Raw genomic sequence first — 27,563 nt, 5'->3', positions numbered from 1 at the left:
TGGTGCGTTGAGTCAGTGGGTGATTGGGGGTGTGGAGGGGTGGGTCAGTGGGTGATCGGAACTGTGGAGGGGTGGGTCAGTGGGTGATTGGGGGTGTGGAGGGGTGGGTCAGTGTGTGATCGGGGGTGTGGAGGGGTGTGTCAGTGGGTGATTGGGGGTGTGGAGGGGTGGGTCAATGGGTGATTGGAGGTTTGGAGGGGTGGGTCAGTGGGTGATTAGGGGTGTTGAGGGGTGGGTCAGTTGTTGATTCGGGGTGTGGAGGGGTGGGTCAGTTGGTGATTGGGGGTGTGGAGGGGTGGGTCAGTGGGTGATTGGGGGTGTTGAGGGGTGGGTCAGTGGGAGATTCGGGTTGTGGAGGTGTGGGTCAGTGGGTGATTGGAGGTTTGGAGGGGTGCGTCAGTGGGTGATTGGGAGTGTGGAGGGCTGGGTCAGTGTGTGATTGGGGGTGTAGAGGGTTTGGTCAGTGGGTGATAAGGGGTGTGGAGGACTGTGTCAATGGGTGATCGGAGTTGTGGAGGGGTGGGTCAGTGGGTGATTGCGGGTGTGGAGGTGTGGGTCATTGGGTGGTCGGGGGTGTGGAGGGCTGGGTCGGTCGGTTATTGGGGGTGTGGAGGGGTGTGTCGGTCGGTGATTGGTGGTGTGGAGTGGTAGGTCAGTGGGTGATTGGGGGTGTTGAGGGGTGAGTCAATTGGTGATCGTGCTTGTGGAGGGGTGGGTCAGCGGGTGATTGTGGATGTGGAGGGGTGGGTTAGCGGGTGATTGTGGGAGTGGAGGGTGTGTCAGTGAGTGATTGGGAGTGTGGAGGGGTGGGTTAGTGGGTGATTGGAGGTGTGGCGGGGTTGGTCATTGTGTGATCGGGGGTGTGGCGGGGTGGATCAGTGGGTGATCGGGGGTGTGGAGGGGTGTGTCTGTGGGTGATTGTGGGTGTGGAGTGGTGGGTCGTTGGTGATTGGGGGTGTGGAGTGGTGGGTCGTTGGGTGATTGGGGGTGTGGATGGGTGGGTCGGTGGGTGATCGCGGGTGTGGAGGGTTGGGTCACTGGGTTGTTGTGGGTGTGGTGGTGTAGGTCAGTGGGTTAATGGGTGAGTGTTGAGGGTTGGGTCAGTGAGTGATTCGGGGTGTGGAGGGGTGGGTCAGTGAGTGATCGGGGGTGTGGAGGGGTGTGTCTGTGGGTGATTGGGTGTCTGGAGTGGTGGGTCGTTAGTGATTGGGGATGTGGAGGGGTGGGTCAGTGGGTGATTGCGGGTGTGGAGTGTTGGGTTACTGGGTGATTGGGGATGTGGAGGGGTTGGTCAATGTGTGATCAGGGGTGTGGAGGGGTGGGTCAGTGGGTGATTGGGGGTGTGGAGGGGTGGGTCAGTGAGTAATTGGGACTGTGGAGGGGTGGGTCAGTGGGTGATTGGGGGTGTGGAGGGGTGGGTCAGTGGGTGATTGGGGGTGTGGAGGTGGGTCAGTGGGTGATTGGGGGTGTGGACGGGTGTGTCAGTGGGTGATTGGGGGTGTGGAGGGTTCAGTCAGTGGGTGATTGGGGGTGTGGAGGGGTGGGTCAGTGGGTGATCGGAACTGTGGAGGGGTGGGTCAGTGGGTGATTGGGGGTGTGGAGGGGTGGGTCAGTGGGTGATTGGGGGTGTGGAGGGATGGGTCGGTGGGTGATTGGGGGTGTGGAGGTGGGTCAGTGGGTGATTGGGAGTGTGGAGGGGTGGGTCAGTGGCTGATTGGGGGTGTGGAGGGGTGGGTCAGTGGGTGATTGGGGGTGTGGATGTGGGTCAGTGGGTGATTGGGGGTGTGGAGGGGTGGGTCAATGGGTGATTGGAGGTTTGGAGGGGTGGGTCAGAGGGTGATTGGGGGTGTTGAGGGGTGGGTCAGTGTGTGATTCGGGGTGTGGAGGGGTGGGTCAGTGGGTGATTTGGGGTGTGGAGGGGTGGGTCGTTGGGTGATTGGGGGTGTGGAGGGGTGGGTCAGAGTGTGATTGGGGGTGTGGCGTGGTGGGTCAGTGGGTGATTGGGGGTGTGGAGGGGTGGGTCAGTGGGTGATTGGGACTGTGGACGGGAGTGTCAGTGGGTGATTGGGAGTGTGGAGAGGCGTGTCGGTGTGTGATCGGGGGTGTGAAGGGCTGGGTCAGTGGGACATTGGGGGTGTGGACGGGTGTGTCAGTGGGTGATTGGGGGTGTGGAGCGTTGAGTCAGTGGGTGATTGGGGGTGTGGAGGGTTGGGTCAGTGGGTGATCGGAACTGTGGAGGGGTGGGTCAGTGGGTGATTGGGGGTGTGGAGGGGTGGGTCAGTGGGTGATTGGGGGTGTGGAGGGGTGGGTCAGTGGGTGATTGGGGGTGTGGAGGGGTGTGTCAATGGGTGATTGGAGGTTTGGAGGGGTGGGTCAGTGGGTGATTGGGGGTGTTGAGGGGTGGGTCAGTGGGTGATTGGGGGTGTGGAGGGGTGGGTCAATGGGTGATTGGAGGTTTGGAGGGGTGGGTCAGTGGGTGATTGGGGGTGTTGAGGGGTGGGTCAGTGGGAGATTCGGGTTGTGGAGGGGTGGGTCAGTGGGTGTTTTGGGGTGTGGAGGGGTGGGTCGTTGGGTGATTTGGGGTGTGGAGGGGTGGGTCAGTGGGTGATTGGGGGTGTTGAGGGGTGGGTTAGTGGGAGATTCGGGGTGTGGAGGGGTGGGTCAGTGGGTGTTTTGGGGTGTGGAGGGGTGGGTCGTTGGGTGATTGGGGGTGTGGTGGGGTGGGTCAGAGGGTGATTGGGGGTGTGGCGTGGTGGGTCAGTGGGTGACTGGTGGTGTGGAGGGGTGGGTCTGTGGGTGATTGTGACTGTGGGCGGGAGGGTCAGTGGGTGATTGGGAGTGTGGAGGGGCGTGTCTGTGTGTGATTGGGGGTGTGGAGGGCTGGGTCAGTGGGACATTGTGGTGTGGACGGGTGTGTCAGTGGGTGATTGGGGGTGTGGAGCGTTGAGTCAGTGGGTGATTGAGGGTGTGGAGGGGTGGGTCAGTGGGTGATCGGAACTGTGGAGGGGTGGGTCAGTGGGTGATTGGGGGTGTGGAGGGGTGGGTCATTGGGTGATTGGGGGTGTGGAGGGGTGGGTCAGTGGGTGATTGGGGGTGTGGAGGGGTGGGTCAGTGGGTGATTGGGGGTGTGGACGGGTGTGTCAGTGTGTGATTGGGGGTGTGGAGGGTTCAGTCAGTGGGTGATTGGGGGTGTGGAGGGGTGGGTCAGTGGGTGATCGGAACTGTGGAGGGGTGGGTCAGTGGGTGATTGGGGGTGTGGAGGAGTGGGTCAGTGGGTGATTGGGGGTGTGGAGGGATGGGTCAGTGGGTGATTGGGGGTGTGGATGTGGGTCAGTGGGTGATTGGGGGTGTGGAGGGGTGGGTCAATGGGTGATTGGAGGTTTGGAGGGGTGGGTCAGTGGGTGATTGGGGGTGTTGAGGGGTGGGTCAGTGTGTGATTCGGGGTGTGGAGGGGTGGGTCAGTGGGTGATTTGGGGTGTGGAGGGGTGGGTCGTTGGGTGATTCGGGGTGTGGAGGAGTGGGTCAGAGTGTGATTGGGGGTGTGGCGTGGTGGGTCAGTGGGTGATTGGGGGTGTGGAGGGGTGGGTCAGTGGGTGATTGGGACTGTGGACGGGAGTGTCAGTGGGTGATTGGGAGTGTGGAGAGGCGTGTCGGTGTGTGATTGGGGGTGTGAAGGGCTGGGTCAGTGGGTGATCGGAACTGTGGAGGGGTGGGTCAGTGGGTGATTGGGGGTGTGGAGGGGTGGGTCAGTGGGTGATTGGGGGTGTGGAGGGGTGTGTCAATGGGTGATTGGAGGTTTGGAGGGGTGGGTCAGTGGGTGATTGGGGGTGTTGAGGGGTGGGTCAGTGGGTGATTGGGGGTGTGGAGGGGTGGGTCAATGGGTGATTGGAGGTTTGGAGGGGTGGGTCAGTGGGTGATTGGGGGTGTTGAGGGGTGGGTCAGTGGGAGATTCGGGTTGTGGAGGGGTGGGTCAGTGGGTGTTTTGGGGTGTGGAGGGGTGGGTCGTTGGGTGATTTGGGGTGTGGAGGGGTGGGTCAGTGGTTGATTGGGGGTGTTGAGGGGTGGGTCAGTGGGAGATTCGGGGTGTGGAGGGGTGGGTCAGTGGGTGTTTTGGGGTGTGGAGGGGTGGGTCGTTGGGTGATTGGGGGTGTGGTGGGGTGGGTCAGAGGGTGATTGGGGGTGTGGCGTGGTGGGTCAGTGGGTGACTGGGGGTGTGGAGGGGTGGGTCTGTGGGTGATTGTGACTGTGGACGGGAGGGTCAGTGGGTGATTGGGAGTGTGGAGGGGCGTGTCTGTGTGTGATTGGGGGTGTGGAGGGCTGGGTCAGTGGGACATTGGGGGTGTGGACGGGTGTGTCAGTGGGTGATTGGGGGTGTGGAGCGTTGAGTCAGTGGGTGATTGAGGGTGTGGAGGGGTGGGTCAGTGGGTGATCGGAACTGTGGAGGGGTGGGTCAGTGGGTGATTGGGGGTGTGGAGGGGTGGGTCAGTGGGTGATTGGGGGTGTGGAGGGGTGGGTCAGTGGGTGATTGGGGGTGTGGAGGGGTGGGTCAGTGAGTAATTGGGACTGTGGAGGGGTGGGTCAGTGGGTGATTGGGGGTGTGGAGGGGTGGGTCAGTGGGTGATTGGGGGTGTGGAGGGGTGGGTCAGTGGGTGATTGGGGGTGTGGACGGGTGTGTCAGTGGGTGATTGGGGGTGTGGAGGGTTCAGTCAGTGGGTGATTGGGGGTGTGGAGGGGTGGGTCAGTGGGTGATCGGAACTGTGGAGGGGTGGGTCAGTGGGTGATTGGGGGTGTGGAGGGGTGGGTCAGTGGGTGATTGGGGGTGTGGAGGGATGGGTCGGTGGGTGATTGGGGGTGTGGAGGTGGGTCAGTGGGTGATTGGGAGTGTGGAGGGGTGGGTCAGTGGCTGATTGGGGGTGTGGAGGGGTGGGTCAGTGGGTGATTGGGGGTGTGGATGTGGGTCAGTGGGTGATTGGGGGTGTGGAGGGGTGGGTCAATGGGTGATTGGAGGTTTGGAGGGGTGGGTCAGAGGGTGATTGGGGGTGTTGAGGGGTGGGTCAGTGTGTGATTCGGGGTGTGGAGGGGTGGGTCAGTGGGTGATTTGGGGTGTGGAGGGGTGGGTCGTTGGGTGATTGGGGGTGTGGAGGGGTGGGTCAGAGTGTGATTGGGGGTGTGGCGTGGTGGGTCAGTGGGTGATTGGGGGTGTGGAGGGGTGGGTCAGTGGGTGATTGGGACTGTGGACGGGAGTGTCAGTGGGTGATTGGGAGTGTGGAGAGGCGTGTCGGTGTGTGATCGGGGGTGTGAAGGGCTGGGTCAGTGGGACATTGGGGGTGTGGACGGGTGTGTCAGTGGGTGATTGGGGGTGTGGAGCGTTGAGTCAGTGGGTGATTGGGGGTGTGGAGGGTTGGGTCAGTGGGTGATCGGAACTGTGGAGGGGTGGGTCAGTGGGTGATTGGGGGTGTGGAGGGGTGGGTCAGTGGGTGATTGGGGGTGTGGAGGGGTGGGTCAGTGGGTGATTGGGGGTGTGGAGGGGTGTGTCAATGGGTGATTGGAGGTTTGGAGGGGTGGGTCAGTGGGTGATTGGGGGTGTTGAGGGGTGGGTCAGTGGGTGATTGGGGGTGTGGAGGGGTGGGTCAATGGGTGATTGGAGGTTTGGAGGGGTGGGTCAGTGGGTGATTGGGGGTGTTGAGGGGTGGGTCAGTGGGAGATTCGGGTTGTGGAGGGGTGGGTCAGTGGGTGTTTTGGGGTGTGGAGGGGTGGGTCGTTGGGTGATTTGGGGTGTGGAGGGGTGGGTCAGTGGGTGATTGGGGGTGTTGAGGGGTGGGTTAGTGGGAGATTCGGGGTGTGGAGGGGTGGGTCAGTGGGTGTTTTGGGGTGTGGAGGGGTGGGTCGTTGGGTGATTGGGGGTGTGGTGGGGTGGGTCAGAGGGTGATTGGGGGTGTGGCGTGGTGGGTCAGTGGGTGACTGGTGGTGTGGAGGGGTGGGTCTGTGGGTGATTGTGACTGTGGGCGGGAGGGTCAGTGGGTGATTGGGAGTGTGGAGGGGCGTGTCTGTGTGTGATTGGGGGTGTGGAGGGCTGGGTCAGTGGGACATTGTGGTGTGGACGGGTGTGTCAGTGGGTGATTGGGGGTGTGGAGCGTTGAGTCAGTGGGTGATTGAGGGTGTGGAGGGGTGGGTCAGTGGGTGATCGGAACTGTGGAGGGGTGGGTCAGTGGGTGATTGGGGGTGTGGAGGGGTGGGTCAGTGGGTGATTGGGGGTGTGGAGGGGTGGGTCAGTGGGTGATTGGGGGTGTGGAGGGGTGGGTCAGTGGGTGATTGGGGGTGTGGACGGGTGTGTCAGTGTGTGATTGGGGGTGTGGAGGGTTCAGTCAGTGGGTGATTGGGGGTGTGGAGGGGTGGGTCAGTGGGTGATCGGAACTGTGGAGGGGTGGGTCAGTGGGTGATTGGGGGTGTGGAGGAGTGGGTCAGTGGGTGATTGGGGGTGTGGAGGGATGGGTCAGTGGGTGATTGGGGGTGTGGATGTGGGTCAGTGGGTGATTGGGGGTGTGGAGGGGTGGGTCAGTGGGTGATTGGGGGTGTGGAGGAGTGGGTCAGTGGGTGATTGGGGGTGTGGAGGGATGGGTCAGTGGGTGATTGGGGGTGTGGAGGTGGGTGAGTGGGTGATTGGGAGTGTGGAGGGGTGGGTCAGTGGCTGATTGGGGGTGTGGAGGGGTGGGTCAGTGGCTGATTGGGGGTGTGGATGTGGGTCAGTGGGTGATTGGGGGTGTGGAGGGGTGGGTCAATGGGTGATTGGAGGTTTGGAGGGGTGGGTCAGTGGGTGATTGGGGGTGTTGAGGGGTGGGTCAGTGTGTGATTCGGGGTGTGGAGGGGTGGGTCAGTGGGTGATTTGGGGTGTGGAGGGGTGGGTCGTTGGGTGATTCGGGGTGTGGAGGAGTGGGTCAGAGTGTGATTGGGGGTGTGGCGTGGTGGGTCAGTGGGTGATTGGGGGTGTGGAGGGGTGGGTCAGTGGGTGATTGGGACTGTGGACGGGAGTGTCAGTGGGTGATTGGGAGTGTGGAGAGGCGTGTCGGTGTGTGATTGGGGGTGTGAAGGGCTGGGTCAGTGGGTGATCGGAACTGTGGAGGGGTGGGTCAGTGGGTGATTGGGGGTGTGGAGGGGTGGGTCAGTGGGTGATTGGGGGTGTGGAGGGGTGTGTCAATGGGTGATTGGAGGTTTGGAGGGGTGGGTCAGTGGGTGATTGGGGGTGTTGAGGGGTGGGTCAGTGGGTGATTGGGGGTGTGGAGGGGTGGGTCAATGGGTGATTGGAGGTTTGGAGGGGTGGGTCAGTGGGTGATTGGGGGTGTTGAGGGGTGGGTCAGTGGGAGATTCGGGTTGTGGAGGGGTGGGTCAGTGGGTGTTTTGGGGTGTGGAGGGGTGGGTCGTTGGGTGATTTGGGGTGTGGAGGGGTGGGTCAGTGGTTGATTGGGGGTGTTGAGGGGTGGGTCAGTGGGAGATTCGGGGTGTGGAGGGGTGGGTCAGTGGGTGTTTTGGGGTGTGGAGGGGTGGGTCGTTGGGTGATTGGGGGTGTGGTGGGGTGGGTCAGAGGGTGATTGGGGGTGTGGCGTGGTGGGTCAGTGGGTGACTGGGGGTGTGGAGGGGTGGGTCTGTGGGTGATTGTGACTGTGGACGGGAGGGTCAGTGGGTGATTGGGAGTGTGGAGGGGCGTGTCTGTGTGTGATTGGGGGTGTGGAGGGCTGGGTCAGTGGGACATTGGGGGTGTGGACGGGTGTGTCAGTGGGTGATTGGGGGTGTGGAGCGTTGAGTCAGTGGGTGATTGAGGGTGTGGAGGGGTGGGTCAGTGGGTGATCGGAACTGTGGAGGGGTGGGTCAGTGGGTGATTGGGGGTGTGGAGGGGTGGGTCAGTGGGTGATTGGGGGTGTGGAGGGGTGGGTCAGTGGGTGATTGGGGGTGTGGAGGGGTGGGTCAGTGGGTGATTGGGGGTGTGGAGGGGTGGGTCAGTGGGTGATTCGGGGTGTGGAGGGGTGGGTCAGTGGGTGATTCGGGGTGTGAAGGGGTGCTTCAGTGATGATTGGGTCTGTGGAGGGGTGGGTCAGTGAGTAATTGGGACTGTGGAGGGATGGGTCAGTGGGTGATTGGGGGTGTGGAGGTGGGTCAGTGGGTGATTGGGAGTGTGGAGGGGTGTGTCCGTTGGTGATTGTGTGTGTGGAGGGGTGGGTCAATGGGTGATTGGAGGATTGGAGGGGTGGGTCAGTGGGTGATTGGTGGTGTTGAGGGGTGGGTCTGTGGGTGATTCGGGGTGTGGAGGGGTGGGTCAGTGGGTGATTTGGGGTGTGGAGGGGTGGGTCGTTGGGTGATTGGGGGTGTGGAGGGGTGGGTCAGAGGGTGATTGGGGGTGTGGCGTGGTGGGTCAGTGGGTGACTGGGGGTGTGGAGGGGTGGGTCAGTGGGTGATTGGGACTGTGGACGGGAGGGTCAGTGGGTGATTGGGAGTGTGGAGAGGCGTGTCGGTGTGTGATTGGGGGTGTGGAGAGCTGGGTCAGTGGGACATTGGGGGTGTGGACGGGTGTGTCAGTGGGTGATTGGGGGTGTGGTGCGTTGAGTCAGTGGGTGATTGGGGGTGTGGAGGGGTGGGTCAGTGGGTGATCGGAACTGTGGAGGGGTGGGTCAGTGGGTGATTGGGGGTGTGGAGGGGTGGGTCAGTGTGTGATCGGGGGTGTGGAGGGGTGTGTCAGTGGGTGATTGGGGGTGTGGAGGGGTGGGTCAATGGGTGATTGGAGGTTTGGAGGGGTGGGTCAGTGGGTGATTAGGGGTGTTGAGGGGTGGGTCAGTTGTTGATTCGGGGTGTGGAGGGGTGGGTCAGTTGGTGATTGGGGGTGTGGAGGGGTGGGTCAGTGGGTGATTGGGGGTGTTGAGGGGTGGGTCAGTGGGAGATTCGGGTTGTGGAGGTGTGGGTCAGTGGGTGATTGGAGGTTTGGAGGGGTGCGTCAGTGGGTGATTGGGAGTGTGGAGGGCTGGGTCAGTGGGTGATTGGGGGTGTAGAGGGTTTGGTCAGTGGGTGATAAGGGGTGTGGAGGACTGTGTCAGTGGGTGATCGGAGTTGTGGAGGGGTGGGTCAGTGGGTGATTGCGGGTGTGGAGGTGTGGGTCATTGGGTGGTCGGGGGTGTGGAGGGCTGGGTCGGTCGGTTATTGGGGGTGTGGAGGGCTGTGTCGGTCGGTGATTGGTGGTGTGGAGTGGTAGGTCAGTGGGTGATTGGGGGTGTTGAGGGGTGAGTCAATTGGTGATCGTGCTTGTGGAGGGGTGGGTCAGCGGGTGATTGTGGATGTGGAGGGGTGGGTTAGCGGGTGATTGTGGGAGTGGAGGGTGTGTCAGTGAGTGATTGGGAGTGTGGAGGGGTGGGTTAGTGGGTGATTGGAGGTGTGGCGGGGTTGGTCATTGTGTGATCGGGGGTGTGGCGGGGTGGATCAGTGGGTGATCGGGGGTGTGGAGGGGTGTGTCTGTGGGTGATTGTGGGTGTGGAGTGGTGGGTCGTTGGTGATTGGGGGTGTGGAGTGGTGGGTCGTTGGGTGTTTGGGGGTGTGGATGGGTGGGTCGGTGGGTGATCGCGGGTGTGGAGGGTTGGGTCACTGGGTTGTTGTGGGTGTGGTGGTGTAGGTCAGTGGGTTAATGGGTGAGTGTTGAGGGTTGGGTCAGTGAGTGATTGGGGATGTGGAGGGGTTGGTCAATGTGTGATCAGGGGTGTGGAGGGGTGGGTCAGTGGGTGATTGGGGGTGTGGAGGGGTGGGTCAGTGGGTGTTTGGGGGTGTGGAGGTTGGTCAGTGGGTGATTGGGGGTGTGGAGCGGTGGGTCAGTGGGTGATTGAGGGTGTGGAGGATTAGGTCAGTGGGTGATTAGGGGTGTGGTGGGGTGGGTCAATGCGTGATTGGTTGTGTGGAGGGGTGCGTCAGTGGGTGATTGGGAGTGTGGAGGGCTGGGTCAGTGGGTGATTGGGGGTGTGGAGGGTTGGGTCAGTGGGTGATAAGGGGTGTGGAGGGCTGGGTCGATGGGTGATCGGGGTTGTGAAGGGGTGGGTCAGCGGGTGATTGTGGGTGTGGAGGGTTGTGTCAGTGTGTGATTGAGGGTGTGGAGGGGTGGGTCAGTGGGTGATTGTGGGTGTGGAGGGGTGGGTCAATTGGTGATCGTGCTTGTGGAGGGGTGGGTCAGCAGGTGATTGTGGATGTGGAGGGGTGGGTTAGCGGGTGATTGTGGGTGTGGAGGGGTGTGTCAGTGGGTGATTGGGAATGTGGAGGAGTGGGTTAGTGGGTGATTGGGGGTGTGGTGGGGTTGGTCATTGTGTGATCGGGGGGGTGGAGGGGTGGGTCAGTGGGTGTTTGGTGGTGTTGAGGGGTGGGTCACTGTGTGATTGGGCGTGTGGAGAGTTGGGTCAGTGGGTTATTGAAAAATATGCCTATATATAAATATATGTGTGTGTGTGTGTGTGTGTGTGTGTGTGTGTGTGTGTGTGTGTGTGTGTGTTTGTGTGTTTGTATGTGTGTATGTGTATATATAAAACGTAGTGCTGAAAGAGAGCAGAAGCTGTTCCTGAATCATTGACTGTGTGTCTTCAGGCTCCTGTACCAACGTGAGCTGAGAGAAAATAAAAAGCAATAACAGTACATTTATTATAGAGCACTATTCCTACAGATGGTGTAGTTCGACATGCTTCACAATGGGATGAAGTACAAACATGAAAATAGGATTTCAGAAAAGAGAAAAGCAATATACATGGAAAGAAACGACAAAAAATACTTTAGTGAAGGTTAAATAAATTGGTTCAGAGCTAGTGTTTAAAAGTGTCAATGAGTCTGCATCAGTTATGGTTTAAGGAATGAATTTCAGAGATCAGGAGCAAAGTTCAAATGATGCTGAGCTGCCAATTATCTTTTGAGGGAGACCGTTTAAATTGAAGAGACCACCGGAAGGGGATACGGGACCTGCAGGTCCAGCCTGCAGAGGTCTACTTCCAGAGCTAAGGAACAATTCCAAGTGGGGTTGGAGACGAAATTGGATGCGCGTCAACTCTGGCAGGGTTATCGTGGTTGCGGGGGATTTCGTCCGCCACCAAAAACACTTGAATCTTTCACGCCGAACATTCTGATTGGCCACATCACCGTCTGGTATGGGATGAGGAGAAGTCACTGCACAGGATTGAAATAAGATGCAGACAATTCTAAACTCAGTCAGCTCCATCACGGGCACTAGCCTCCATAGTACACAGGACATCTTCAAGCAGCAGTGCTTCAGAAAGGGAGCCACTTTATTAGGCTCAGGAAGTACCTCGTATACTGGCCTCTGGGTGTGCATCATTGCTGGCCAGTCCTTGACTTAGATCAGATGAACAAGGGTGGCCTTTACATGTCTGGTGTCCCCTTCTGTGCTGGAACCCTCCAATGGTCAGCAAAGGGGATTCGGGATATTTTCCAGTTCTGAGAGGTGCCTGGAATTTAACAGAATCAGAATTGGGTTTAATATCATGAAATTTGCTCTTTTGCGACAGCAGTGCAGTGCAATATAGAAGCAAACTATAAATTACTTTAAGAAATACAGGGGATTAAAGTTAATTTGGACCCATCGGGACCAGTACATCTTGGCCCAATTAAGCGACTGCTGCAATTAGCTGAAGTTTCATGGAAATTGTTAAAGGGGCATGAAAAGACAAACTATGTTTTTAAATGAAATACAGAACCAATTAGAACACCACCAATCCTACAGCAGTACTGCAAAACTGTGTATTTGTTTCAACAATTATTGATGGGGAAATTCATCTGCGTTGTGTTCTTGATGAAGCAAATCAGTGCATATAATGAGCTGCCTTCAGACAATGCTTGTTTGGATTATGAGAACACTCAGTCCTCTTTTATTGTCATTTAGAAATGCATACATGCTTTAAGAAATGATACAATGTTTCTCCAGAGCGATATCACAGAAAACAGGCCAAACCAACGACTAACACTGACAGAACCACATAATTATAACATATAGTTACAACAGTGCAAAGCAATACCATAATTTGATGAAGGACAAACCATGGGCACAGTAAAAAAAAGTCTCAAAGTCCCGAGTCGATCGACTCCCGAGTCCCCGATAGCAGGCGGCAAAAGGGAGAAACTCCCTGCCATAAACCTCCAGGCACCGTCAACTTGTTGATGCCTTGGAAGCAGCCGACCCCAGCCGACACTGAGTCCGTCCGTCCGAAAGCTTCAAGGATCCGACCAGCTCCTCTGATACAGCCTCCCGAGCGCTATCCTCTGCCGAGCTCCTTCGACCTCGTCCCGGCCGCTGAAACACACAAAGCCGAGGATTTTGGGGCCTTCAGCTCCGGAGATTCTGGTTACCGCACAGTAGCAGCGGCAGCGAAGCAGGCATTTCAGAAGTTTCCCAGATGTTCCTCCTGTACTCTCACGTCCATCTCCATCAAATCAGGATTGTGCACGGTCCCCTACTTGACAGATGACAGACATCGTCCCCGAAGTGGCCGCGTGGGCTGCCGTCGTGCCGCCATATTCTCCTCCTCATCTGGTTTTTGCGATTATCTCCTCCAACTCTTCATTCTCATTGTAACATTCGAGATGGTTGTTGATACCTTCAAATTCTTGGTAGCTCCTAACCTGTTGTAGTAGCGGAACCGCGGTGAGTGAAACAGTTCCTGATGATCTACTGCTTGTTTCTTGCAAACCATCGGTGACAAAAATCATGTGTTTTTGAACACAAACGTACACAATTGAAGAACAGTTCGCTCTAAGCACCGTGTCGCTTCTAACAGCCACAGGACTGACGGTAGTTAGAAACTGATCAGAAATAGTATCCTGTCCTAATTAAGTGGCATAGTGCCCCAGATCAACGATGGTAATCCCGGCAAATTTCCCAATTAGTGTTAGCTCTTGGACAGCTGTTCGGATCGGTTAAATGGAGCCCACCGTGTATTAAATTAATCAAGCAGTGCATCAGGTACAGTTTCTTCCCCTGTGCCATCAGGGAGGAGGTACAGGAGCCTGAAGACACACACTCAACGATTCAGGAACAGCTTCTTCCCCTCTGCTATTAGGCAGGTGGTACAGGAGCCTGAAGACACACACTGAACAATTCAGGAACAACTTCTTCCCCTCTGCCATCAGGGAGGAGGTACAGGAGCCTGAAGACACACACTCAACGATTCAGGAACAGCTTCTTCCCCTCTGCCATCACGGAGGAGGTACAGGAGCCTGAAGACACACACTCAACGATTCAGGAACAGCTTCTTCCTCTCTGCTATTAGGCAGGTGGTACAGGAGCCTGAAGACACACACTGAACAATTCAGGAACAACTTCCTCCCCTCTGCCATCAGGGAGGAGGTACAGGAGCCTGAAGACACACACTCAGCGATTCAGGAACAGCTTCTTCCCCTCTGCCATCAGGGAGGAGGTACAGGAGCCTGAAGACACACACTCAACGATTCAGGAACAGCTTCTTCCCCTCTTCCATCAGGCAGCAGGTACAGGAGCCTGAAGACACACACTCAACAATTCAGGAACAGCTTCTTCCCCTCTTCCATCAGGCAGCAGGTACAGGAGCCTGAAGACACACACTCAACGATTCAGGAACAGCTTCTTCCCCTCTTCCATCAGGCAGCAGGTACAGGAGCCTGAAGACACACACCCAACAATTCAGGAACAGCTTCTTCCCCTCTGCCATCCGGGAGGAGGTACAGGAGCCTGAAGACACACACTCAACGATTCAGGAACAGCTTCTTCCCCTCTGCCATCCGGGAGGAGGTACAGGAGCCTGAAGACACACACTCAACGATTCAGGAACAGCTTCTTCCCCTCTTCCATCAGGCAGCAGGTACAGGAGCCTGAAGACACACACTCAACGATTCAGGAACAGCTTCTTCCCCTCTTCCATCAGGCAGCAGGTACAGGAGCCTGAAGACACACACTCAACGATTCAGGAACAGCTTCTTCCCCTCTGCCATCCGGGAGGAGGTACAGGAGCCTGAAGACACACACTCAACGATTCAGGAACAGCTTCTTCCCCTCTGCCATCCGGGAGGAGGTACAGGAGCCTGAAGACACACACTCAACGATTCAGGAACAGCTTCTTCCCCTCTGCCGTTCAATTTCTGAATAGACAGTGAACCTATGAATACTAACTCACTATTTTTATTATTTCTGTTTTTATGCTATTTTTAATTTAACTACTTAATATATATATATATATACTCACTGCAATTCAGTTATTTATTTTTTCTATATTATCATGTATTGCATTGTACTGCTGCCGCTAAGTTAATTTCACAACATATGCCAGTAATATTAGACCTGATTCTGATTTATTTAACCTTGCCTTTAGATAACCGCTTTTTCTCTTTTATTTCAATGTTTGTACCTTATCACATTGTGAAACACAGTGAACTACATCATCTGTAGGGAGCATGCTCCATAACAAGGTTGTTTGTTTTCTTTCTCAGCTCAGGTTGGTAAAAGCTGAGTTAAGGGCACAGCCAAGTACACTCATTTTTGAATTGCGAGGAACTTTCAGACTATTCTAGTGGTGTTTAGTATTTTGGCTTTCTGAAGATTTTATGGATATTATTGTGTGGCCATAACTGTTTAATGCTATTGCGTAGTGACTTTGGGATGATATCAGTTGGAGTTATTACTACTGGGACAATGTATATCCTGTTCATATTCCATAGCCTTTCAATTTCCTCTTTTAATTCACTATATTTCTGGTGTTTTTCACTGATTGATTTCTGTATGTTATGTGTGCTTGGAATGGCTATATCTATTAAACAAGTTCTTCTTGCTAGTTTATCCTGTAATATCATATACAGACAGTTACTATGGATTGTCCTATCTGTAATAACTGATTGGTCACAATATAATTTGCCAGATTCTGACTCTAAATCTGGATCAGGCTTGTAATTATAGCAAGGTGTGGTGTCTTTTGTGAGTTTGTATTTTAAAACAAGACTTTGGTAAGTGACGCTTTGCCACTGAACTGTGCCTGTGCCCGTCCCAGGAAGTGTTAATCTGAGGGCATTCGTGGTTACATAATGATTGTTTTTTTTGGTAATTTGTCAGTTCAGTTCTTATTTTACTTTGTCAAAAGCAGTATCATTATCGCTGGAGGCTTTGGGACTTGTAGTTCAGCAGATCGGGACGCTGTGGCAGCGGCGGGCGGCGGGAGGGGAGCATTATGTGTGCGACTGCATCCTCCCAGAGTGTGTGGTGGGGGGTGGGTTACTACCATTAGCCGTAGTCCCGGTTGACGGAGCACCCACACTCTGAAGAACTGTCGCTCGGGGTCGCCCATGAATGTTGCGTCCCCGGCTGTCTACGTGACACGCCAGTACGCGAGCCAGGGCTGATCTGCTGTCGGTGCGCCAGGCTCCCTGTCTCTCCACGCAGGAGCGGCAGAGACCGATACACCCTGGCCCCCGCAGCGCCGCAGGGGTCGCCCGTCAGCGTAGGTCTCCAGCTCCGGATTTTTCCCCTCGGGGTTTACTTCCGAAGCCGTCCCATCATTGGGTACAGCCGCAAGACAGCGGGAGATTTGAGATCAGAGTTTTCTTTCTCCAAGGTGAGCTGCCAACAGCGGCTGACGAGCCCCATCTGCCGGAGCAACTTGTTTTAAGGCGCCGATAAACCGCCTTTGCCCCTTCTCCTGTCGGTAGACACGGTTCCGCCGGGCTTAGTTGCTAAACCACACGTGAAGGCCGGGAGATGACTTGGTTGTCAGAGGCTGTTTGAGAGGAAAGCCATTGGGAGCATTTAATCCATAAAGGGGGCTTGTCACCACTCCCACCCCCGGCTCTGACAAGCTGAAGGAACCGAACTGGCCGACAGATCTCCTCCCGCCTCCTCTCAACAAAATGTGCCGGTGACCCGTTTTAAAATTAACAACTGACCGTACATCCACTATCAACGGGACGGGAGCTGCGTCGCCCCACACCCTCTCCCTCCCCCACACCCACACTGGGTTTCTGCCGGGAAAAGTCTTTCGCCCTTTAAACGCTGGTTCCTTGTCCGTTCCTCTCCCTGACCTCCCGTCGTTGTTACATCCCACAACTATTTTTAATTAAAGTACACTTCATTCATCATTTGAAACTTTACAAGAATAACACACACAAAATGCTGGATGAACTCAGCAAGTCAGACAGAATCTATGGAGAGGAATGCACAGTCGACGTTTCGGGCCGAGACCCCTCACCAGGACAAGAATAGACCCTGAAAAGCCTTCTCCGTCTCACATTCATACTGAACGCGTTAAGTGGTGTTCTGTAGGCTTTCTGAAGAATCCAATGACAGAGTGGAACCTGTGCGGGGTAGTTTTTAAAAGTGGGGGGAGGGAGCCGTTGCGCTGGGACAATTCCCCACTCCCGACCTCGGTAGTCCGGGTCCAGCGGACCAAGTCGCCGTCACCAACTGGAGTTTGCGCTGTGTGACCGCGACACCTTCAGTGTCTCGCCATGCCCTTCCTCCTTCGTTCCCCCACCCCAACCCGCTCTCCAAAGCACGCTGCAGGACCAGCTCCCTCACCGCCGGGAACTCACTGTTGAAAGTGGTGTTGAATGACTGGGATTATTTAAAGCCAAGAGCCCATTTGCCATTCAGAATCACTTTATTATCGCCGGCATGTGTCGTGAAATTTGTTTCTGAATCGCTGAGCGTGTGTCTTCAGGCTTCTGTACCTCCTCCCTGACGGTAACAGTGAGAAAAGGGCTACGGCAATACTTGGGAGGGGGTCTTCCTCACTCAACTCGGCCCCTCCCACTACAGAAGCGGAAGACATCAACACAGTTGTCTCCCTCCCTCCTCGCTCCCCCGACACTCCCACCGTTGTAAATCCGCTGACCCTCAGCTCGCTGTCTGAAATCTCTCTCTGAAATCTAATACACCCGACTGACTCGCAGGGACTGAGAACGAGGGCGGGTTTCCCCGCTGTTACTGGCACCTTCACCGGCACTGCTACAGGGATCGATTAATGTTGAACCAAACCCCACACCAGTCATTATTTTTAAATATATCATTGTATGTTATAACCGTGTGCTTTCCCGCCATCGTTAACTTTATGCTGTGTACGTGTCGGTAACCTGTTTTGCACCCCCCCGGGTCCCGGAGGAACGCTGTGGGCTTGGCTGATTTCGGAAGAGTGGTTGAACGACAATTACACATTTGCACTTGAACAATTAAATTTGGAGAAACTTTCTGTCTCTCTCTCCTCCAGAATGGATCAGATCTGCTCCGCGGCCGTGGGAGGCGGCGGGATCGTGGGTTCCGGACTCTGGGTGTGTCCCCCGTAACTCGAGACCCTCCAAGGAGCCCCAGGCGGCTTACCCGCTCCACGCCCAGCGCTTTTTTTTTAACTCCCTCTCTCTCTCTGGGCGGTGGCCCGGCTCGGGATGAGGATATAAAGAGGCGAGAAGGAGGTGGCCGCACACCAGTGGCTCGGTGTAAGGCCTGAGGAACAAGATGCAGACCAGCTTCAGAAGCAGCAGCAGCGGCGGTCAGAGCTGGGGGTCCCGCAGCATGTCCGGGGTCTCCTCAAGCATGCGGGGAGGCAGTATGTACGGCTTCGGCCAGAGCCGAGCCTCCAGCTACGGCCTGGGCTCAGCCCTGGGCGCCGGCATGGTGTACGGATCCGGCGGCGGGTTCGGCAGCGGGTTAAGCATTGGGTTCGGCGGCAGGTTCAGCAGCGCGTCCGGCGGCGGGTACAGCATCTCCTCCGCCGCCTTGCTGAACGAGAAGCAGACCATGCAGGGCCTGAACGACCGGCTGGCGACGTACCTGGACCAGGTGCGCTCCCTGGAGAAGTCCAACGCCGAACTGGAGCTTCAGATCCGGGAGTACTACCAACAGGCGGGTCCCACCACCCGCGACTACAGCGAGTACTGGGCCACCATCAAGGGCCTTCGCGACCAGGTAAGAGCCCGGAAAAAGCAACTCCCATTCCCCCCAGTGATTGTGAGTGTGTGTGTTTGTGTGTGTGTGTGTCGTGTCTGTGTGTGTGTGTGTGTGTGTGTGTGTGTGAGTGAGTCTGTGTGTGTGTGTGTGTGTGTGTGTGTGTGTGTGCCGGGGGAGGCGGGGAGATGTCAGGGTGCGAGGAGGTTGGCCATTAGACACCCGACCAGAACGGGGCCATTCAGCCCATCGAGTGTGGGCCGCCATTCCAGTCTGGCTAACCTTCTGTCCCTCTCAAATGAATCTTGGCGAAGTTACAGAGGTGGTTGGCCATTGCCTTTACGAGATGGGCGCCCCTAACCCCACCCCCGGCCAGTACCAATACTCTTCAGAGATTGTCTGCCTGGCGTCAGTGGTCACATCACCAGGACTTGTGACCGGCATCGACTGCTCATTCGACCGTCCACCACCTGATCTCACGGTTTCATGTGGACACGGTGGATGTGGGGAGGGGGCAAGGTGGGCTAACCACCTTGCCCAAGGGTGACCTCGCGGGCTGGCGGAGGGAAAGGGGCGCCTCGCCGCCCCTGAGGACCTCCCGCTTGAAGACTACCCACCTGTCTGCGGCCGCCCGTAGTAAACGAGTTCTACACATTCGCCACCAACCCCGACCAAAGAAATTCCTCCTCGCCTCTATCCTCTGGTCTGAGGCCGTGCCCTCCGCAGAGAGGAGAACGTTAGGTGCGAGGGAAGGAATGGGGAAGGGCCGGGGCAGGGGGGTGAAGGATTGACTTTACTTCTCGCACGGCCATCGAAACGGGTCAACGTAGCGGGCCCTCGATTCACGTCTGTGCGATGCGGGAAGAAACCGGGAAAATCCACGTGGAAAAGGGGATCGAAGGCGAAAGGGGGACGGGCGGGGTGGAGGAGACAGAGAGAGAGTGGGAGGGGCTGGTGGAGAGGGCGGAGGGGAGGGCAGGGTGGAGGAGGGAGGGGCTGGTGGAGGAAGAGGTAGCCTTGAGATAGACGGGGGCTGGGAGGAGAGAGGTAGGGGTTGAGGGGTTTAAGTTTAACCTTGCAAACCAGAAGCGGGCGGGACGGTGTGCCTGTGGTTCCCCACGTCCCCCTTGCTCCATCTGGTACACTTCCACCTCCTGTCTCCCACAGATCAACGACTTGATCCTGGCCAACTCCGGAATCATGCTCCAGGTGGACAACTCCAAACTGGCGGCGGAAGACTTCAAAGCCAAGTTAGTACCGAGCCTGCCGATGCGAGTATAGGGGTCCAACTGACCGCGTCTGCCTCCTCCGGCCCCTCTCCCTTCCGCTGAAGGGCGGACAATGGACCAACTGAGTCCTCCAGGTCGTCGTCTTCTTCTCCGGAAGTTTAATGGCGACTGGCGGACCAGAATAAGGTCCATTACCGCCAGCTACTGGACTGGAGTGTGGGGCAAAGAAACGGGAAGTAGACCCACCGTATTCTCCCCCTCCCTCCCCCCCGCAAAAAAAAAACTGGAATAATATTATAAAAGGCTCACCCTTTCCAGTGACACTGGTATCCGAACAAACTTGGCATGTGAAACACTGACAGAGATCTCAATCTAACAATTGGAAGTTTCCTTTTCCCCCTCTTGGGAACAGAGAAGAGCAGACACAGGCGCTCAGACATGCATCGGCTCACAGACAGACAGACACATACTGCACTGTCTCTCCTGGAGGAACTCAGCAAGTCAATCAGCATCTATGGAGAGAAATCAAAACTCTTTATTCCTCTCCACAGATGCCTCCCAACTTGTTGAGTTTGTCCAGCATTCTGTGTGTGTGGTTTGCTCTGCATTTACAATATCTGCAGAGTGTCTTGTGTGGTTGAAAATGACATAGACTATCGTTAACATAAAACTTCCTCCACAGATGCTGCTTGACCAGCACCTTGTGTTTCTTTTTGCTCCAGATTCTAACAGCTTTCCTGCCTCTCTGTTATAGTATGCAGCGAATTCAGAGGTTTGGCATGTAATGAGTTAACAAAGGGGTTGTCGACCAATCTCCGCTCAAACCTCCGACTTCATTTCCAGTGCTGTCCCCCTCTGGATCCCATATTTTTTAATGCTTCACCGTGAGCCCCTCTGGAGCAAATGTTTTTGTTCTTCGTCCAAGCATAGGGGTGGAAAACAGGATAGAAATGGGGGGCTCATCTCCCATCCAAAAGGATGCTCCTGTATTCTGAGCCCATGGCCTCTGCTCCTATACTCCCCCACTATAGGAAACATCCTCTCCACATCCACTCTATCTGTGTCCTCTGATCCTAGACTCCCCCACTATAGGAAACATCCTCTCCACATCCACTCCATCTGTGTCCTCTGGTCTTAGACTCCCCCACTATAAGAAACATCCTCTCCACATCCACTCTATTTGTGTCATCTAGTCCTAGACTCCCCCACTATAGGAAACATCCTCTCCACATCCAGTCTATCTGTGTCCTCTGATCCTAGACTCCTCCCCGATAAGAAACATCCTCTCCTCATCCACTCTATCTCGGCCTTTCACCATTCGATGCGTTTAAATGAAGTCACCCCTCATTCTTCTGAATTCCTGTGAGTGCAGGCCCAGATATCTTGTATAGTTTGGTGCAGGAAAAGCTTAACGACTTCAGCCCTAGCCACCGATGACCAAAATGTCCTGCTCTTTTCCCATCTCGATAGGTTTGAAACTGAGTTGTCCATCAGGATGTCCGTTGAGAACGATATCAATGGTCTGCGCACGATGTTGGATAACCTCACCCTCATGAAGAGCCAGCTGGAGACCGAGATTGAGAACCTGAAGGAGGAGCTCATTTACATCAGGAAAAACCACGAAGATGTAAGCAATGGGCATAATTGCCCAAACATTGTGAGTCGTTTCTGTTCCGTGTCACTGCCGAGAATCAGAGGGTGAAATCGCTGCGTATTCTTCCTTCCTGCAGGAGCTCAGGAGCCTGAAGTCCCAGATGACCGGCAATGTTTCTGTCGATGTCACAGCTGAAGACTCCGTGGACTTGCTCAAGGTTCTTGGAGACATTCGGGCGAAGTATGAAGCCATGGTCAACCAGAACAAGGCAGAGGCTGACGATTGGTACAAGCAGCAGGTAACAGGGATCTTATTCCCAGATTCCGCGCCGAACAGGCCCTCCTGGTCCCTTCGAGCCCTGCGGCCCATCCACCCACCTGTTCACACGTCCAGGTGACCGCAGGGAATAGGGGCATATTCAGGCCATTCGGCCCGTGGCATCTTCTCTCCCAATTCATAATGGCCCATCCAATTTTCCTCTCAACCCGAATCTAGACAGAGGGCAATTTACCCTGAGCCCTTGCGTACTGCCCTGTCTTTGGAATACCGGAGCAAACTGGAGAAATCAGAGATCTTGGGCAGAATGAGCAGCTGCCTCAGAGACACCGTTGGAATTCAACTACCCGGGCTGAAGCTCCCCCCACCCCACCCCACAAGATGTATTAGCACCTTGTCAGCCGTTACGGTGTCATCCCACCCCGATCTCTGCACCATCACACGATGACTCAACACCTAGCCCTCGCACCTGTCACCCTCAGAATTCCAGGTTTAAGCCCCACACAGAAAGGAGGAGGACATTCAGACCATCATGCTGGTTCTATCCCTTCACAGCTGATCCTCACTCAATCCTGCAGTGTCATCTTCGGTAGATTTAAAATTAACATTTGACTTACGATCAGTTGTCAAGGCATAAGAGAAATCAGATTCCTACACATCCATGTTTCCTGGTTTACTTTGCCCCTCTGGAGCCACTGGGCTGATCAGCTTCTTTCTGCGCTGTTTGAGTGGAAGACACGGTGACGATTCTCTGGAACGTCCTGTCTCCAAACTTTCGACTCTGTCCCACCACCCCAATTCAAGAAACATTTCCTCCCTAACCATCCCACTGGTTCCCAAATGATCAAATTATCCATTACCTTCCCCACCAGCGAGCAGGCAACTATAGCTTTTCCAACAGAACATCGAACATTACAGCAGAATGCAGGGCACTCAGCCCATGAAGTTGTGCCAACCTTTTCACCTACACCAATATCAATCTAACTCATCCCTCCTCCATTTTTTCTTCCATCCATGTATCAATCTATAAATTTCTTCCATGTCCCTACTAAATCTGCCTCTACCACCACCCTTGGTAACACATTCCTTGCACCCACCAATCCCGACGGATAGAAGTTGCCTCTGACATCCCGTCCTACACTCTCCGCCAGTCACCTTAAAATTATGCCCCCTTGTATTAGCCATTTCCACCCGGGCAGAAAAATTCTCTGGCTGTCCACTCGATCTGTGCCACTTACCATTGTGCGCAATTCTGTCAAGCCTACTCTCATCGTCCTTCACTCCAAAGAGAAACATCCCAGCTCACTATCATCATAAGACATGCTCTCTAATCCAGGAAGCATCTGGCAAATCTCCTCTGCACCCCCTCAAATCCAGGCAGCATCCTCGCAAATCTCCTCTGCACCCTCTCTAATCCAGGCAATATCCTGGTAAATCTCCTCTGCACCCTCTCTAATCCAGGCAGCGTCCTGCTGAATCTCCTCTGCACCCTCTCTAATCTAGGCAGCATCCTGGTGAATCGCGTCTGCACCGTCTCTAATCCAGGCAACATACTCGTGAATCTCCTTTGCACCCTGTCTAATACAGGCAGCTTCCTGCTGAATCTCCTCCTGCACCCTCTCTAATCCAGGCAGCATCCTGGTAAATCTGCTCTGTTCCCTCTCTAATCCAAACAGCATCCTGGTGAATCTCATCTGCATCCTTCCCGCAATGAGGTGAACAGAAAGAAACACAATTCTCCAAGAGTGGTCTAACCAGGGATTTACGCTGTTGCAAGTCTATTCACTCTGCCAGGTTTCATTGAGGGTCTCCATACCTCAAACTCCCCCTCCCCCATTCTCCCCAATTTCCTTCCTTGGGAAGCTTTATCACTATTCTTCATAACAAGATCATGCTCTCGTCTCACTGCTGCCATCAGGGAAAAGGTACGAGAGCCCCAGGACCCACACCACCAGTTTCAGGAACAGTTTTTACCCCTCAACCATCAGGAAGAAGCTACAGGAGCCCCAGGACCCACACCACCAGGTTCAGGGACAGTTATTGCCCCTCAGCCATCAGGAAGCAGGTACAGGAGTCTCAGGATCCTCACCACCAGGTTCAGGAACAGTTATCACCCTCAACCATCAACCATGAATCAGAGGGGATGACTTCACTTACCCCATCATTCAAATGCTCCCACAACCCTTCAGCTCGCAGAGGGCCCATCACCCCTACTGCAGAATCGGCAGCTGACAGCCGCTCACCAGAGTCCGATGTTGTGACCCAGTCTTTCAAGTTGTCCCCAGATGTATATCCCATTTTTTCCTTCCTCTCCCCGGGGTGAGGTCTTTGGAGCTACTGTAGGTCCCGGGATGGGGGAGTGTGGGGGTTTTAGACACGTGTCCGACGACACCCAACCCTCCCAACAGACCTTTCGCAGTCATGTTATGGACGTTAACAGTGTAGTTGTGTGGTACGTCTGGTTTGACAATAAAAATTTACTTTCAACTGTTTCAGTTTGCGGCTGTGCAACAGGAGATCAGCATCAAATCGGGTGCCATCGATGGGGAGAAATCCAGACTAACTGAACTGAGGCACAGCTGTCAGGGGCTGGAGACCGAGCTGAGCACGATGCAAAGCATTGTGAGTAACCCGCCGGGCTGGGCTGGTGGTGGGGGAGGCCAGGCAGCCACCCAGCTATTGATTGATTGATTGATTGATTATTCGCAAAGGTTGTATGTCCGCAAAGTGACGCAGGGTACAGGAGTGTCTGTACATGAGGTGACTCTGACAGCAACTAATAAAGTAGTGGTGATTGGGGGTGTGGAGGGGTGGGTCAGTGGGTGATTGGGGGTGTGGAGGGATGGGTCAGAGGGTGACTGGGGGTGTGGAGGGGTGCGTCAGTGGGTGATCGGGGGTGTGGAGGGGTGGGATAGTGGTTGAGTGAGTGTGTGCAGGGTTGGGTCAGTGGGTGATTGGGGGTGTGGAGGGGTGGGTCAGTAGGTGATTGGGGGCGTGGAGGGGCGGGTCAGTGGGTGATTGGGGGTGTGAAGGGGTGCGTCGGTGGGTGATTGGGGGTGTGGAGGGGTGGGTTAGTGGGTGATTGGGGGTGTGGAGGGGTGGGTCAACGGGTGATTGGGTGTGTGGAGGGGTGGGTCAGTGGGTGATTGGGGGTGTGGAGGGGTGGGTCAGTAGGTGATTGGGGGTGTGGAGGGGCAGGTCAGTGGGTGATTGGGGGTGTGGAGGAGTGGGTCGGTGGGTGATTGGGGGTGTGGAGGGATGGGTCAGTGGGAGAATGGGGTGTGGAGGGGTGGGTCGGTGGGTGATTGGGGGTGTGGAGGGATGGGTCAGTGGGTGAATGCGGTGTGGAGGGGTGGGTCTGTGGGTGATTGGAGGTGTGGAGGGGTGGGTCAGTGTGTGATTGGGGGTGTGGAAGGGCTGGTCAGTGGGTGATTGGGGTGTGTGAAGGTGTGGGTTATTGGGTGGAGGTGTTGATCAGCCTCACTGCTTGTTGGAAAGTCACTGATTTTTGTGTCTGGAGGTCCTGGCGTGGATGCTACACATCTTCCACCGTGACAGGAGTGGGACACACAGTCCGGGAGCAGGGTGGGTGTGATCCTTAATGATGTTCCCGGCCCTGTTTCCGGCACCTTTCTGTATACGGATGGTGGGTAGGCTGGTGCCGGTGTAGAGTTGGGTAATTTTGACTACCCATTGTCGAGTCTTCCTGTGTGCTGCCGGGCAGTTCCCGTGCCCAGCGGTGATGCAGTTTGTTCAGATGCTCTCTACCGCGTGGCTGTAGAAGGACGGGAGTTCGGGTGGGTGCAGCCCGGTCACTGGAAATCTCCCTCTCACCGTCCACCTCTTGCCCTCAGATCGCCTCGCTGGAGGGTAACCTGAACGAGGTTGACATGCGCTTCTCCGGCGAGAGGGCTAATCTGCAGATGACCATCAACGGTCTGGAAGGGGACTTGGGCGATCTCCGCGCCAAGATCCTGTCCATGAGCCAGGAGTACCAGCGGCTCCTGAACATAAAGAGCAGACTGGAGGCGGAAATTGAGACCTATCGCAGGCTGCTGGGCGGCTACGGGTAAGCAACTCGCCAGGCCAGACTCGAACCTGAATACAATCCAGTCCTAGAACATAGAACAGGACAGGCCCTTCGGCCCACAAAGTTGTGCCAAGCTTCTAACCTTCTGTAAGATCAATCCAACCCTTCCCTCCTGCATTTTCCCATTATCCCTGTCCCTATCTTAGAGATTCCTCAGTTCCCTAAATGCTTATGCCTCTCCCACTGCCCCTGTAGGGCATTCCAAATGCCTACCACTCTCTGTCAAAAAGAAACGCAACCTTTTACAACGCTCCCATACTTTCCTCCCCTGAAAGGTGTGGCCCCTCATGTTACCATTTCTGCCCTGGGAAGAGACTCAGCTGTTGACAAGGAAGTAAAATAATACAATCGAGTAGATAAAAAACTCTACATAACAAAGTCTGATTAAAAAATGTACAATATACAAAAGAGGGCAAGTCGTGCAAATGTTGAGTGAAAGTAAATTAATACCGAGAACATGAGTTGTTGAGACCTTGAAAGTGAGTCCTGTAGGTTGTGGAAGAGTTGTAGTTCAGAGTTGGGCTGAGTGAAGTTCTTCAACCTGCTTCAGTAGCCTGTTGGTTGAGAGGGTTATAGCTGTTCCTGAACCTGGTGGTGTGGGACCTGAGGCTCCTGCACCTCCTTCCTGATGGTTATGGTTTCTATAACTGTTCCTGAACCTGGTGGTGTGGGTCCTGAGGCATCTGTACCTCCTTCCTGATGGTTGAGGGGTAATAACTGTTCCTGAAGCTGGTGGTGTGGGTCTTGAGGCTCCTGTGCCTCCTTCCTGATGGTTGAGGGGTAATAACTATTCCTGAACCTGTTGGTGTGGGTCTTGGGGCTTCTGTACCTCCTTCCTGATGGTATCAATGGCAAGAGAGCCTGGTCTGGGTGGTGGGGGTCACTGATGACAGATGCTATTTTCTTCCTTGTAGATCTGATCGATGGTGGGGTGGGCTTTGCCTGTGATGTGCTGTGAGATGTGTGCTAAGGTTCTGTGGCAGGCAATATTTATTTGGAAGTCTTGACCTCCTCCCACTCCCCGCCCTTCCCGTAGTGCAAGGTCACACTCTGCCCCTTTGTTTTTCAGGGGTCAGTCTTCTGGCCAAGTGTCAAGCAAGTCAACTATACAGAAGACGGTGTTCAAGGAAGAAAGAAGTGAGTAGGCCGTCTTACCATGTCTGCATGGCACAGTCAGTCTGAAAAAGTTTGGTCATGCGCTCGAAATCCTGGAGGAACTCAGCAGGTCGGGCGGCGACCAAAGGATGTTTCCTATAGTGGCGGAGTCTAGGACCAAAGGACACAGATAGAGTGGATGTGGAGAGGATGTTTCCTATAGTGGGGGAGTCTAGGACCAGAGGACACAGATAGAGTGGATGTGGAGAGCATGTTTCAAATAGTGGCGGAGTCTAGGACCAGAGGACACAGATAGAGTGGATGTGGAGAGGATGTTTCCTATGGTGGGGGAGTCTAGGACCAGAGGACACAGATAGAGTGGATGTGGAGAGGATGTTTCCTATAGTGGGGGAGTTTAGGACCAGAGGACACAGATAGAGTGGATGTGGAGAGGATGCTTCCTATATTGGAGGAGTCTGGGACCAGAGGACACAAATAGAGTGGATGTGGAGAACATGATTCCTATAGTGTGGGAGTTTAGGACCAGAGGACACAGATAGAGTGGATGTGGAGAAGATGATTCCTATAGTGGGGGAGTTTAGGACCAGAGGACACAGATGGAGTGGACGTGGAGAGGATTTTTCCGACAGTGGAGGAATCTGGGACCAGAGGGCACAGCCTCAGAATACAAGCATGTATCTTCAGAACAGGGAAGAGGAGGAATTTGTTCAGCCTGGGGGCAGTGAGTCTGTGAAATTCATTCCCACAGACAACTGCAGTGGCTAAGTCATTTGGTATATTTAAGATCATTTGGTACATCAAACAGAATTAGGCGCATTATTTCTGCTTTAAGTCTACCCCAATAACTTGACGTCCACAGCCATCTGTGGCAACGAATCCCACAGATTCACCGTGCAGTATTTCATAAAACTGGGGGCTGATAGACCCTTCATTAGTCAGGGTGTCAAAGGATACAGGGAGAAGGCAGGAGAACGGGGTTGAGAGGGATAGTAAATCAGCATGATGGGATGGCTGTGCAGACTCGATGGGCTGAATAGCCCAAATCTGCTCCTATGTCTGATGGTCTTGTGACTGCTGATTGGTGACTGTATCAGGCGACCGTCCTGTGAGATCTCTGACTGACTGTTTTTCATTTCAGAGCCCATTGTTTCAACCCAGACCAAGACGTTCACCGTGGTGGAGAAGGTTGTGGACGGGAAAGTGGTGTCTTCTCGTATGCAGGAGATGAATTAATCAAGATGGCGGAGGGGCCTTGGAAAACGACAGGGGAGACTTCCGTGCACGGCTTTAAACAGATATCTGGTGGTTTTTTTTTGCTTTCTGTATCTCTGAGACGTGAAT

At 55.0% G+C, this 27,563-nt stretch overlaps 2 protein-coding genes across 2 annotated transcripts in view; both read left to right on the top strand.

Annotated features, from left to right (window-relative positions):
• Positions 1-17,480, top strand: part of LOC140191845 (keratin, type I cytoskeletal 19-like) — a 27,890-nt gene extending 10,410 nt beyond the window's left edge. Inside the window, exons 8-9 of the mRNA XM_072249636.1 lie at positions 15,307-15,482; positions 17,244-17,480. Coding sequence (XP_072105737.1) covers positions 15,307-15,482; positions 17,244-17,480 — 413 coding nt within the window. The remainder of the gene's footprint in view (positions 1-15,306; positions 15,483-17,243) is intronic.
• Positions 17,361-27,563, top strand: LOC140191309 (keratin, type I cytoskeletal 19-like). Its single transcript, XM_072248585.1, has 8 exons — positions 17,361-17,938; positions 19,085-19,167; positions 20,617-20,773; positions 20,877-21,038; positions 23,513-23,638; positions 24,871-25,085; positions 26,176-26,243; positions 27,361-27,563. Exons 1-8 carry the CDS (start codon positions 17,489-17,491, stop codon positions 27,453-27,455), a joined length of 1,356 nt encoding a protein of 451 aa, XP_072104686.1. The 5' UTR covers positions 17,361-17,488; the 3' UTR covers positions 27,456-27,563.

Source organism: Mobula birostris, chromosome X, assembly GCF_030028105.1.
Source record: "Mobula birostris isolate sMobBir1 chromosome X, sMobBir1.hap1, whole genome shotgun sequence".
Lineage (NCBI taxonomy): Eukaryota > Metazoa > Chordata > Chondrichthyes > Myliobatiformes > Myliobatidae > Mobula > Mobula birostris.
This window is presented reverse-complemented; position numbering and strand designations above follow the sequence as displayed.